General features: G+C 37.8%; 3 protein-coding genes across 7 annotated transcripts in view; 1 reads left to right on the forward strand and 2 right to left on the reverse strand.

Moving 5' to 3' along the window:
• The window catches only part of LOC101158436 (transcription factor EB), a 28,954-nt gene extending 27,275 nt beyond the window's left edge, over positions 1-1,679 (reverse strand). For 2 of the 3 annotated variants that reach the window (XM_011475528.3, XM_011475527.3), the window contains exon 1: positions 1,456-1,677. The gene's annotated coding sequence lies outside the window, so the exon portion shown is untranslated. Of the gene's footprint in view, positions 1-1,455 lie in introns of all 3 variants that reach the window. The other variant, XM_011475526.3, reaches the window with a different exon arrangement.
• Positions 1,680-5,748: 4,069 nt separating this feature from the next.
• LOC101158688 (transmembrane protein 183B) lies at positions 5,749-10,254 on the reverse strand. 2 transcript variants are annotated; one of them, XM_011475529.3, is made up of 8 exons: positions 10,035-10,254; positions 9,175-9,264; positions 8,488-8,664; positions 8,242-8,401; positions 7,884-8,061; positions 7,540-7,608; positions 7,284-7,436; positions 5,749-6,827 (listed from the first exon to the last, which is right to left on the reverse strand). In XM_011475529.3, exons 1-8 carry the CDS (start codon positions 10,096-10,098, stop codon positions 6,645-6,647), a joined length of 1,074 nt encoding a protein of 357 aa, XP_011473831.1. In that variant the 5' UTR covers positions 10,099-10,254; the 3' UTR covers positions 5,749-6,644. The 2 variants fall into 2 exon arrangements, with proteins under 2 accessions (XP_011473831.1, XP_004069198.1); XM_004069150.4 differs by having other exon boundaries at positions 7,284-7,439.
• Positions 10,255-13,399: 3,145 nt separating this feature from the next.
• The window catches only part of LOC101169031 (liprin-alpha-4), a 72,205-nt gene continuing 71,230 nt past the window's right edge, over positions 13,400-14,374 (forward strand). For both annotated transcript variants that reach the window (XM_023955234.1, XM_023955235.1), the window contains exon 1: positions 13,400-14,292. The gene's annotated coding sequence lies outside the window, so the exon portion shown is untranslated. The remainder of the gene's footprint in view (positions 14,293-14,374) is intronic.

Here is a 14,374-nt window from a genome sequence, read left to right on the forward strand (position 1 = left end):
CATCCGGTTTCTCTTTGTCTTTTTAGCTAATTCGTGACTGACCTCAGTGATCTTGTGCAACTTCCCAGCAAAACTCTTTTTACTGGAAGTGAACCAAAGTAAACTTCAAAAAAGGGAACAATTAATTCGTTCTTTCAAACAAACATGTTTCTATTAAACCACAATGAGTTGGAGTATATTAAAATTCATTTTAGCAGCAAAACAAAAGCACAGCCTTCACAGACAGTGATATGTGTATAACATGACACATTCAGTGGGTAACTGTTCTACATCTCTAGAGCACCATGGAGGACAGTTCTCAGAAATTCCCCCGAGAATGAATGCAACCAAGGTACAATACAGAAACTTAAGGAAAACCAAGGTGAACTTGTCAGATATTAAAAGCCCTAACTATCGACCCTTACTGCGCTTTTAACAAAGTCGTTTGTGTGACAACAGGGATCCAAATGAAACAAAAAGATCAACCGCTGTGGTCAAAAGTTTAGGAACCTAATACCACAGGAATATGGTTTTTTGGGAGAAATCAACACCAGTCATGACTGTGCAGAATTTAAATTTTGACAGATTTTTTTATATAAACATTGATCAAATTCATTATTTTAATTCTGTATAGTTGTTGGACTTTTGGACAAAAGTGCTCAGATCAACCAGCGCCTGCATAAACACACCGGTAAATCCTACAGGGCCACGTAAACAGTCGAAGTCAACATTCTGTGTTCCCAACATGCACCACTTTCAAGCAAAGTGCTTAAATAAGCGGCAGCATATTACAGTCTGAAGAGTTTACAGTCACAGCTTATACATAGCAGCATACCCCAGGGCTGAGGTGTTGTTACTGATACCGGCCCGGCTGCAGCTCATAAATGGAAAGAGCTGCAGCTCCCTCCACACTCACAGATGACAGTAAAAAGGAAGCTGGTACATTGTGATACAACCAGCAGTACCATGGTCTTTGACCAAAAAGGCAAACCACAGAGCAGTATTGGGTTACTGACTATTCACTGATCTTTATCAAGTACCCCAAATATCTGAAATCATAAACTGAATCTAAAAATAAATATGTTTAGAGTAAGATTTGAGACACTTTGAATGTCAAAAAAAGTTCTAATCTGAGAAGTGCTGATTTAATAAAGCATGACCTCCAAAGCCTAAATGTCCCTAAATGTGCTTCATGATATGTGATGCTTGCAACCTTAGACCGTTGGGATGTCCATGGAAGACAACCATGATGTACACCTACAGGGCAGATTATAATTATTCTGCAGTTAAATAAACAAAGTGCGTTGACGTCTTTTAACGCAGGAGGAAACGAGTTAAATTAAGGTTTCACTTTCAACTGTAAACCATAAAACATCCCAATCAAAGTCACAAATGTTGACTCGACACGTCCCGTACAGACTTTTTGGTGTTTGAACTGGGTCCCGGCGTGACTTGCGCTGGTGAAGTTCTACGTACCCGCTCTGAAGGTCAGGTTGGAGAAAAGTGCGTGCCCGCTTCTTCTCAATGTGCTCCGACGGTCCAGCGGGAACCGCCAGAAAGTGTCGCAGCAAATAAAAGAAAAGACTCAACTTCTACCGTTAGGAGTTTTTAAAGTGTTTCAACGCCCTTAACTCATACGGCCGCCGACTCCTCGATAAAATAATGTGTTTTCGTTTTAACGGTCACTATATTGTCACAGCTCAGAGCGTCTACGGTCACCTGTGCCACCACCAATGAAAGTTGTCCGGTTGCATTGTGGGTAGTGTAGTTACGGGTCACTCAACGTCGTGTAGACTGTATTATCACAAAATACATGCATCCTGTTTTGCCTTTCCCTTTTAACAAAATGAAATACTGTCAGTGCTTAGCTGTTTACCCGTAGTTCCGACCTTTTTTTTACACAATAGGTTAGAACATTTGAAGGGCAAACGTGTTTTAATGAACAACAATCTGTTTTAACAGCAAACAGAAAATTGGTTAAATAGGAAAAGAAAGATGATGACACATCGGTTGTAAAGGTAGCACCTGCAAAAGCTAATAATAAATTAATCAAGAGTCACATTACTTAAAATAAATTTGGATTTGTTTTCCACAAACAGACTACTAAGGGGGGGATTTCAAAAGCAAGCTAAACAAAACAAAACAAACAAAAAAGATGAATATATAGATAGATTACAATTTTAGTTATTTACTCAAAAAAAGTTAAAAGCAATGTAGAAAAATAAAATCCTTTTCAGATACGTTGAAGACTATTAGTCTTGTTACTGGAGGTCTCTGCCTTGGGTTTTACCACGAGCAAAAACCAAAAACCCACCATAGATTACGGTACTTTGCCCATGTGGAATTTTCCCTTTAGAAAAAAATAAAGTAAGTTTTGAGATTATGCATATTGTGTACTCCTTGCCGTATTTTTACTAAAACTAACAAAATAACACATAATACAGTTTAATTGTGGTTTATTTAACCTTTTATTACACAGTTAGATATTCTCACCCATTTGACAAGGGCTTTTATTTTGTGCCTTGTATAAACAATAGCAATGTAACAAATAATTGATTTTTTGATCAATCGATCTTTATTCCCACGACCAAATCGAGCTCCCTGACGTGTTTTTGATCAAATCAGATCGACCTATATCATAAAAAATCTTTTTTAAATGCTTTAAATTTATAATTGAGATTGGAAAACAGCACGTGGATTGAGGCATGGTGGGTTTATTTTACTATAACGTAAAAATGACAAAGTGCATCACAGCGAACGACACACAAATAATGCTGCAAAAACTGGTCAGTCCATCATTCCAGTCCAATGTGTGGAAAGACTTTGAATTTTGACATGTGACCATACAGTGCGCTAGAATCTTCTAATAATCTTCCCTTTGGATTATTAAAACTGGGGGCTGAACTTTAGGAAACTTAAATGTGAATACTTGCTTGTTTGTTTGCACAAATATTTAAAACTTCACCTGCACTGTTCAGTACCAGGTACCGTATTTCTCACTGAGTCACACTGGTGGAAGTTTTAGCTACAGATGTCCTGAATTGATTTTAGGTCAGTGAAAATCTCGCACAGTTCAAATGAACCAATATCGACATATTAACATCCACAAATTATGAAATGAATCGAATTGCTGCTAAAACGAATCCTTACACCCATACTTTATCCTAAACTGACAGGCTTACAATCAAACAAGCGTGATCTTATTTTAGTTTGTGAAATGTTTTACACGATTTTACATCATGTTTGCACTTAAAGAATCTTTGGCACTGAAAGACTTCATTTTTGTGAGCTTTTTCATCAGCCTGGATCAGACTGACGATATTGTCTGCTCTACGTATCCAGGTTGCCATGCAGTTAGAATGTAGCTGCTGGATTTTCCCACCTCTTGATTCTTCTGCTATCTTCTAACTTGTTTTTCCAGCCCATGAACAGATGACTTGTCCTCTGCTACAGTGGGAACCTCAATTTCGCATGTGTAATATGCACAAGAACAAGTTTTCCTTTGACTGATGTATCATTGTCGTTCTCAGTACATGCAATTCACACTTTACAAAAACTAAGGGCCAAACCCAACATTGCCTCCATCCTGATCCTTGCTCTGTGGTTGCCCCCTTGTGGACAGGGACGATTCAGCTACCCACTCTAGGTGCTCAGAGACACTGTTCTGCTGGTTTTCGGCTCTCATGTAGTTTCTTCTTTTGCCCTGAAATGTTTTTCCATTTGAAACTTTCATTGTAAACATGTGTACCAAAACATCTATTCATCCCTATCTAACCACAACAACCTTAACAAATTGTCCAAACTACTAAACATTCAGTTGTTTGACCCTCTTATACGCAGTTTCGTTGTTTGAGTATTTATTACAAGAAATATTTAAATACATTGGATTTTTGCTGATTAGAGTTTTGTGTCAATTCTAGTCTTGGATATTTCATAAAATAGCAACTGTCTGACTTCATTGGATCAGTGTTTTTGTTCAATCATCTTTTTTATCCCTTTTGGGCTCACAGGGCTGCTGGAGCCCATCTCGGCCACTTGTGGCCAAAGGCAGAGGACATCCTGGACAGGTCGCCAGTCTGTCACAGGGCCACACAAGTCACACACCCATGCACACTTACACTCACACGTAGGGACAATTTAGAACAACCCACTAACCTATGAACCTTTTTCGATGGTGGGAGGAAGCCGGAGTCCCCGGAGAAAACCCACGCATGCACGGGGAGAACAGGCAGACTCCACACACAAGGGTCCCCCATTGAGGTTTTGTTTCAGGTCCCCCCCCAGAACTTGAACTGGACATGAACCGTGTTTTTAATTTTGCACAAATCCTTCACTGATTTTATCTGGGTTTTTGGTTTGTCATTAAACAAGGATTTGGAGCAAGGGATGAAACGATGCAGTTTTGTAAAGACTAAATTCCCTTCTGACTTCTAAAACTATAAGACCTCAATCCATGAAATGAAAGGATTTTTTTTAAACATTAAAAATTTGAATGTTTTTTATCTTTTGTTTTCTTGTTTGATTGATCAAACAAATCCAGATGTAAAAGAAATACACTAAATAAAGTTGGTTTCGATTAGAACAATTTTTTATTTGATCAGGAGCAGTTCAAATAAACTTACCGTAAGTTGAAAAGCAACTGCTGCAGACTGTTCATTCTAGGTTTTATTAGCCTTCTTAAAACATTCACGTAATTGTTATCAGTGCAAAAAAAAAGACATGAAAGTGTGTTTCGCATTATTTTAGAAAAATCCTTGTAGCTTGGAAAAAAAATTTCACCTCCTCAAACCCACTGCACTGTCTAGAAAAAGATACACAATTAACATAATTCAGTTTACCTTTAAAAGTTTAAATGCTTGTTTATGGTCATTTTTGGTCTGTGACCTTAGAAAACACATTTTTAAATCTACTGCCCCCTCCTGGTATGAATTGGAACTAAGAAAGTTCCTTTTGAGAATTGCAGGAAACAAAGTTTTTTTTAAAGTATTTTTATATTAGACATAATCCACAAATATATTAGTATCGCAAAATGTTTTTACTAAAGCTTACATGGTTGATTTAAAGTAAATTCAATCTACCAAAGGGGCAGGTATTAAAAACTCAACTCAACTTTATTTATATAGCACTTTCATACAACAGTAGTTGAGACAAAGTGCTGAAACTGTTCTTTGATTATTTTTTTTTTCCTTATTCATTGCAGCATTGATTTGCATTTGGTAAATTCCCTCAGAAATAGTTAAATATTTGAGAAAATGTATGATCTCCAACAGCTCCTCTGAGGAAGCATCGCTGCGATTAGGCAATTGGAAAATGCCGTTACCCACTTTGTGGAAAACCAACAGGACTTTAAAGCTGTAGAGGGCTGGACTGGTGAGCTTTGCTTTGAGAAACTGAGCAGTAAAACTTATGAAGGTTATCATACAACCTATAACTAGTCAAAACTAGAAACATACCGCTTAAAAGCAGTTTATTTAATGTCATCAGGATTTCTGCTAAAAATCTACCAAATGAGTCAAAATGCAGCAACATCCATTTAAGTCTTACGGATTGTGAGCATCTAACTTGTTAAAGTTTTGACTTTAAACATAATGAAGTTGGTGAAAAATAATATCAATTATAACTTGATGAAATATAAAACTATCAACTTTGGGGTTTGTTTTTTGTATCTGATGGAAAAAAGGGGTTTTCCCCATTCCTGTTCCAGTTTTTAATAAAGACTTAAGTTAGATCAGAAAAAATGGGAACCCCATTAATTTCCAATAAAACAACTTTTCCTCATCAAACGTATTTATTCTGTTTCAATCAGCATGAAAATATGAATGTGTTAAAAGCCAACATATGTTTGGAGAGCTAAACTATGGAGGGGACTTCAGCATTTCAACACAGAGCCTGGTAAAAACAGATCAAAACACAATAACTTCAACAACTATTTTTATTTTATTGTTATGGTTGAAATTTTTACTAGAACTCAATGAAAGAAACATTTCCTTCTTGATCATCCAGATGCAATTAACTCAAATTTGCATTGAAATAGACACTTTAGTTCAGACATTTTCCTAGGCAGTGAATATGCAGAATAAACTTGGCACCAAACATTATTGGTGAATTCTATTTTCTTTAAACACTCGTTTGTCTGAAAATCTGAGTGCAGCATGAAATGATTCAGCTTCCATCATCAGTAAAAAAACAACAATCATTTCCTGTTTGAAGCAAACATCTTCCTGACTTTTCCTTAAAGTCGATAACATTCACAATCATGTTTTAAAAATAAATAAACCTGATTTCACGGGGAAAAAAATACAATTGTTGAGGAAAGATTTAAATCAGTGCTGCATAACTTTACAAGTGAAAAACAAATGAGATCACTGCAGGGATTTGCAAATATGTTCACCTAATCTGTTTGAACGGAGCTTTCAGAAAAGCAAATGTTGAAGTTCAGGTGTAATAATGCTGCCATATGTGCAAACAACAATCCAATCTAATGGATTTGAATAAGATTTACCCAGACAGTGTTCTATAGCCTTTTCTTTTTAAAAAAATCAAATCCAAATGTTTGTGCAAACACAAAAGAATAAAATGAATAGAATAATCTATCATTTGGAAGAGTGTGAAGACACCAGCAGGACCTCCTGGCTGCTGCTGCTGGGACTGCGGAGGAAGCATCATCATGTGTAGGGCGATGATGGGTACTGAGGATGCCACCAGTCCATTAATTTGACACCCTGTACGGGATCCAGAATCACCTGGATCCCACTTTGATCCGCTCTCCTCTTCCTCTGGAGGGGCGAATCCTGGAAGATTAGACGAACGCGGTGGTGCCGCATGTCTGTGCTCACGTTAATGGTGAACTGGAAATCAGACGAAGAGAGGACTTAGAAAAAAAGCTCATTCCTCCAGCCTCGTCTGTTACATTAAGGCTGAGTTTTAGCATTTAATGTGGTTTTTTAATTCATGAGCAAAAGGGAGAAAGAGTTTCAAAAGCTAAACTTTAAGTGCAGCTTTAGCAAAACCCTATAGGGAAAAATCAGTAAATTTCACTAAATAAATGTATGTTTAGTCTTTATATTTCTGGCAAATGATCAAGTTTAGACATTTTGACATTCATCTTCCAATCGTGAAAAAGACTGGTTTGTACTCAACTTATTTAAATAATTTGACCAACTTATATACATCATATTATTACTGAAATAAACCAGAAAATGTACCACTTAAAAGTATCACCTACCTTTATCAAAATCACATACAAAACTAGGGGAAAATAAAGTCGTTATAGTAAAAGGAAATGCAAAAACAAAGCCGCTCACCAGTGTCAGAGTCATTCCCATGACAACTGGGATGAAAATGAAGTTGAGTGTTGTCACTTGGAGCACATAGCAGTCAGAGTCTGGATTCACGTGGACGTTTTCGTATTGTTTGGGCATGAGCAGAGATTTGGCACAACCATTTCTGCGATGTTCCTGCTGGGATTAAGAGGCACATTCAGAATAATAAAATCTCATCGGACATGCTAAAGTTTTGGATTTTCTTATCAACTTTTATTTATAATTTAAAGCTGAGTACCTGCTTTTCAAACTTGAAATTGAACTCCCATAATGCCTCTGACACTTTTCTGATCCAGAAGAGTAAACACTGCACAAAAAGATAAAAGTTGTTTATATCTGATTTACAACTCAAAACAGTTTTTATTGCTCTATAGCTCAATGCTTATTTATTTCCAACTGTTTTATGTGAATACATAGCATGCAAGATTAGTCCTAAACTAACCTGAACAAAATCCAGAAATTACATTTTTAAGTTTTCCTTATTAAATAAAAGTTTAATGAGAACCAGGAACAAAACGTGTTTAAGAAAAATGTAGAGCTTGACAACGTGACAAACAAGCTAAAACATTTCCCTCAGTTTACCTTTGAGTTGAGTAACGTGGGCGTAGATTCTGGTAGAGCAGGAATTTTGGCCACGCGTAAACTGAACGGCTCATATAGATGGTAAAGGGAGCGAATGACGCAGGCTCGAAGACAGTGCATCTTATGTACGGAGTCGGGCTGAAGGCGGAACGGCAGGTCGGCGTCAACTTTGTAATGTCTAAGAGCCAAGAGTAAAAAAGAGGAGTTAAACATTTGAATACTTCTGTGATTTTATATATCTTACAAAGACTGAAAGTATTTCGTTACAGACTTTTGGACCACTTTGAATTTTTAACATAGAACTGCAAAAAAAAAAAAAGAAAAAGGAAGCATACAAATGACTGGAGTATGACTTCACCTTCTGTAGAGTCGGGTCCAAAAAGCGGCTGTACAAGTGACGATCCAGGCGTTCTTGCAGATCAAAGCAAATTTGCACACATCCTCAGGTCGAATATACGACGCAAGAAGTAGCCAAATGTCCACTGGATAATCGCCTCCATCCTCATTCTCACTATTTTCTGAAAATACACAAAAGATAAATTCAAGACCCGTAGCCTTCAAAGCAGCATATTTGATGTTGAAGTCTTGAAAAAAAGAAATAAACCTTTTCTCCTTTTGTTTTTCTTTTTGCGGCCTACTTTGTTTTCAGTCTCTCCGTCTTCCTCTTCTCCAGGCTCACAGTCTTCACTGCTGCCCAAAGCATCCTCCTTGACACCAACTGAAGATGAGAGGACTTCGTCCACCGCACCCTGAGATGCTTCCAGGCCGCAAAGTAGTTTTGCTGAAGCACAAGAGTTTCCAGTTAAAGCTAGAAATACATCACTGAAAGCAGGGAGCTCAAACCCAGGGTCTATGAGATTCTACAAAAAAAAAAAAAACAACCTTCATATTTAGATAATTAATTCATTTCTAAAAAGATGAAAAATAAATTAAAATTTGGTCTATACGACTTATTGAAAATATTTTTTATAATATGCACTGAACAATTTCATAACAGTAGGATTTCCTCCTTAGTAAGAATAGCTTTGTAAAAGACACATATGTAACATGTTCAAGCAAAGAATACAAGAAAATTATAAAATAACCATATATAATTTTTAACCACAAAAGGCTTTAAATCCCTAATAAAGATTTTTTTTCTAGCTCCAATTCTTTGTTTAAATTACAATATATATATAGTCTTCTAGTCTTCTGTCCTATTATTTTGTATAGTTCAAACAGTGACGTGGGAGTCCAAAATGTGTCACAAGTGGCTTCTAACTCATTTGAGACTCCTGATGTAAAGACTTACCTTCTTTTTCAATCGCATTGACAACAGCCTTTTTCACCCTACCAGACTTCACAATGGCTGGGTCGGCATCAGCATAATCAGCAACGGTCACTTCATAAGAAGAGAATGGGAGAAAAACAGTAATTTGTTGAGGTTAAGATATCCAAACGCTTTTACAGAAAATGACATTGCATATGGAACATTATGCTTAGTGTCGAAAAGTGAAAGAGCTATTAGTTTATTATATTAATTTAAGATCCAACTTCGTTTTGTTTGGATTTATAAAACCTGAGTAAAAGGATAAAAAAATTTTTGTTCAAGTTTAAAATGTGATTTTATGTCTTAATGCCAACTGTAATGCAATGTCGGTTTTCCACCACTATGGGGCGCAGGTTTAGACGTCAGGAACATGTTACGTCGTTACGTTATAACGCTTAGTGACAGTTTCTTTTATTTTATAAGAACTTCAAAAGATTACACACATATCCATATCTTATGGATTTAACAGAGAACGCTTAGTGAAAGTAAATAAATCATTTAAAGTAGTAATTTCGGAAAGAAAGTTAACTATGTTCCGCTATTAAATAAGCTATACTGTAATACAAATAATTATAAATTATATGACTTAATTACAATAATTCTGAATGTTACTTTTTTTCTCCTCGTTTAGTTTATCTATGTGAAGCTTACTGTAAAAGCAACACTTAGACTAATTGACAAAAAATATCTGCTTCTTATTAACTTTTCTTATCTTAGTTTTAAGGTCCAGAGTGTTAAGTAGTAAATAAAAGAAACAATAAGTACGTTTTTGACAAATAGTTCCCATTAGATTTCAATAAAAGAACGCCAAGTTTCAGGCTAGCGTGCTGCATGACGTTTACCTGATTCCGAACAAACGTCCCCCGCCTTAAATTTCAGCCGTTTTCGGTTCCCTTTCTTGGGCATGTCGATACCAAAGATCTGTAGATGTCTAACTTTTCTATAAGTCCAGCCATGTCTCTATGACAAGCGTAGATACAAAGAAAGTAAGAAAAATATGGTAAGAATTAAAGAATGTTCCGCCGGAATCTTCAGCCATCATGGAATGACGTGCCCTAATATCGCGAGACCAACGTTTATACTAGTTTTCTTCTTCTTTTCTTTTCGTCAAACACAGGTTTAGCGCATTACCGCCACTCTCTGGCTTAGATCGGAATTGCAATGTGACTCATTTAAATTGCCCAAATTGACCCAAAGGGGGGGGGGGGGGGATATTTAAACAATATTACTATTTACAACGTTTTAGATAAACGTAACATTTTTATGTGAATCATTTGTGGGTATAGTTTTTCATCAGTTAACAAAAATCATTCAAACATTCATTCATCTTCTGAACCGTTTGTTCCCTTTCGGGGTCACGGGTAACAAAAATCAAATTTTTAAATTAGTTGCAGTATTATGAGCAGGCAGAATGCTTTTTGCCCTCTGAACTGCTGGTTTGATTTGACCTTTTTTAGAGGAAGCCTTAATTGATTTTACACATAAACCTTTTTTTCTTTTCTGTGCATTAGTTATTTAATAATTTCCCTCCACACCAGCATTCTGACATTAATCTTTCTAATCTATTCCTAATTTTTACAATCCCAAATGAAATGCAAGCAATTAAAAATTATCTTGCCAAAATAAGAGCCATCAAAGGAGGTGGCTAACCTCTCCTGAAAAGCTCACAGAGAGAGCTATGAGTTTCTGTAAGCAGATGAATGGATGGATGGAGGGAAGGACGGATGGACGGACAGATGGACGGATGGATGGATAGATGACAGCTCTATACAGCAGCTCTTCTGAGTCCTCTCTGTAGGCCTGGATAAAAAAAAATCTTATATTCCACTTAAAATGCTGAATTTGCTGTTTTAACAACTTTTAAAACAGTCCAAAAATGTGATACTAAATAAAATTGTTGAATCATACTGTGGTTGTCCCTTTTCTCCATCTACCTACAGTTTGTTCATTTACACACTTGTTTTACTGTCTGTGGTCAAGGTACACAACTTTTGTTTGCATTTTCGACATTCTGTTACCTGTAATTTTATTTTGTTTTGGGTTGCAGGTAAATTATGGATAGACCACCGGAAATCACTGGGAAAGCCTTTGCTTTTACCATTAGGGTCTAACATTGCCAAAAAATCCTTCCAGTAGTTGTGTCAAGTCCTTTTCATTCTTCCAAATGATCAGTAAAACAGTTGAACACCTTTGCTTATTTTTAGTCAGGTACGGACAGATAAATCTTTGCGCAGTTACTGTAGCTTGATCCATGGACATCACAGCTTCTCTGAAACTGCTTCCCCCTTTATGGTTCCTGTTTTGCACATTAAGTCCATATTGCTGCCATTTTAGAATAATTTTATTTCATGAAGCCTCACTTATTTACAATTCAGTGTATACATGCTTTTATTTTGACAGTTACTTTAGCTAGCCAGTTCACTCTTGTTTCACAGAACATCTATTTGAGCAGACACTAGCACACTTTTTTTTTATTTTACTGTCCTTACAGCACACACAGTAACAACCCCCAACATACGGGGATATATGTTAAGCTGCAAACCAAGAAACAAATAGTGATTATCTGCAGATAGTGTGCTGTAAATACGGTTTGAAAAATTACAGTTACATGTTTATAGAGCACCTTGTCTTCGCCCAACAGTGGCCGGGACAGCCCGATTGGGAAAATTGACAAATGGATGTTCTGAGTGTTTAATTCCCAATTATCCCCCTTTTTAGGAGGACTTCATAGTAACTTGAAGATAAGAAGAACAATAGCTTCATTTGAGAGACAAAAAAAGTCAATCAAAGGCAATTCAAAAATAACTTCAATACAGAAAGAAAATCACACATAAATTGTTAAATGGCAACAATCAATGAATCATCAGGAGTAATGTGTATTTTTTGGTTTGCATTGGGAGTTGCAGAAGAAGGAGATGCAACAACAAAATTGAATCAAGTATCTGGAGAGTGGGAATAAATACCTGCAGGCAGAAATGCAGATGGGAGGCAGATGAAGAAGAGCAAACAAAAACAAACAAGGGAATACACAACAGGATAAAGGAAAGCATGACACCCTCCTAAAAACACCCAAACCAAATCCAATCTGGATTTTCTGAAAATCTCTCGGAACTGTAAAATACAAGAAAATCACTTCACCTACATGAAGGTGAGAAATGTATCTTCACAAAACACTGTTAAACAATCACTCCATTTGCTTTAATGTGAGATAATTCCATCCAGCTATTTGAAAAATTAATCATAAATGCAAGAAAGAGTTAAGAACTTCTAAATATTTTTTTCCTGTTTTTACTTGAGGGGAATTTTAAAGATAGTCTGATTTCTGTCTGTTCACCACAAAAAAATCTATCATATTTGGCCTGAAATGATCCTGAAGATATATTATAAATGTATTTTATTTTTAACATAATTTAAGGAAAAAAGAACATTCCTTGTTTTGGTAAACTATGTTGTTGTTGAAGATTTGTTATGTAGCAGAGTTATTTAGGAAATCTTTCTACTTCTTCTTCTTCCGTTGACCCATCGCAGGTCTGAAGTTTTGGCTGGTGACTGCAATAAGACCTGATTTGACGGACGTCCCCTCTCTGTGTGCTTCACTGGGTTTCTGGTCCACCAGGATGGACCACTGGAGAGACAGACTGGATGTGAGGGAGAAGAGGCTCCTGGCTGATTGCGGTCCATAGGGTGGTCGACTTATGGACCGCAGGTTCGATTTCTGCCTTGTGCCGAAGTGTCCTTGGGCAAGACACTGAACCCCACGTTGGAGCCGCCACCAGTGTGTGAATGGGTTTGTGACTGTAAAAGCGATTTGGGCCGTTGATGAAGGTAGAAAGCACTTGACAAGTACACGCCATTTACCATTATTATCAGAACACATTAATCCAGAAAGCATTGCTGTACATTGCAGATCCATTGATTGTCATCAGAAAAACACTTTCACCTCATTTCGGTAAACATTATTTCCCATCACTTGTTGATTATCAAAAATATGGTGCTCATTGGTTGTCATCAAAAAAAGCATTGATTATTTCACAACCTTCAAGTTCACACATCCACATGTTTGACATTTATTCAAGCTCTTTAATTCCTTTTCTCTTCATAAAGTTACTTTATACATGTTCTTGAATTAATGGATGTTCTTGAACCTGTTGCTTAACATGTTCCAGAGTTGATCATATTAGGGTTGGATGTGACATCCCTGAAGTCGTCACGAGGCTGAAGTTGGCTTCTTGTTCACAGCTTCGGCAGTCCACTAAAGGAACATTCCACTGCATTTTTACACCACCTAGGACCGAGTCCTGTTCAAAAACCACAGGATTTGGATTGCTCAAACCTGGATTGAATTATGGTTTGGATAGTAAATAATAAATTAAACACTGTGTCATTAAGTCTTCCCACTTTCTTATTGCTCCAGCAAACTGACAGGTGAGATCCTCTAGGGGGCGCTGTACCCACAATCTACCTCGATCACTTGAATGACTGCGTGCGTTCGTGGAGGTGTGGGGTCAGGGGCGTGCTCGGTGGTGCTGATGTCTTCTTTAGTTACATTTCACAGTCCCGGGATTTTGGAAGCATGTGAAGCGCTCTGCAGATCATGAATGATCCGGTCTCAGCCTGATGCCGTGGACGCTCAGAGAGGGGATCTGCTTCTTCATTTCCAGAGCTGGCAGTGGCATCTGCACGTCCCCCCCAGTGTCTGTGCTGTGTGTGCGCACGAGGGTCCTTGGACTGCTTGTGTGCGCGCGTGCGTGGGAGGCGGAGTGAGCGTCGGTCCCCTGGCTGTGATCGGGGATGGAAGCTGAGAAGGTGGATGCAGAGGAAACTCGCTCTCACCATCCACGGAGATAAGGACCCAGATATCCTGTGGGGAGTTCTTCCTGCCTGCACACAATCCCTGCTATGATCTGCGTCGTGTCCGTGGGCACCACCCCTTCAAGCGTGCCCATCTTTCCGTGAGCTGTCAGTCATTTCGCGCCGGGCTTTCTCCATGTGAGCGCATGGCGCGCCGAGCAGGGCGGATCTGCGCACGGGGTGAAAACGCGCCGGTTGATATGGATGAAAGGTCAAACATCATCACGGAATTTCAATCACTCTGATAAGGTAGGAATCAAAATTGGTCGGTGCAGTGTGGGGGTGTGGGGTGAAGAGCCCGTGGTTTGCGCCGCCGCGTTAAGAGGCCCTC

Source organism: Oryzias latipes, chromosome 5, assembly GCF_002234675.1.
Source record: "Oryzias latipes chromosome 5, ASM223467v1".
NCBI classification, from domain to species: domain Eukaryota; kingdom Metazoa; phylum Chordata; class Actinopteri; order Beloniformes; family Adrianichthyidae; genus Oryzias; species Oryzias latipes.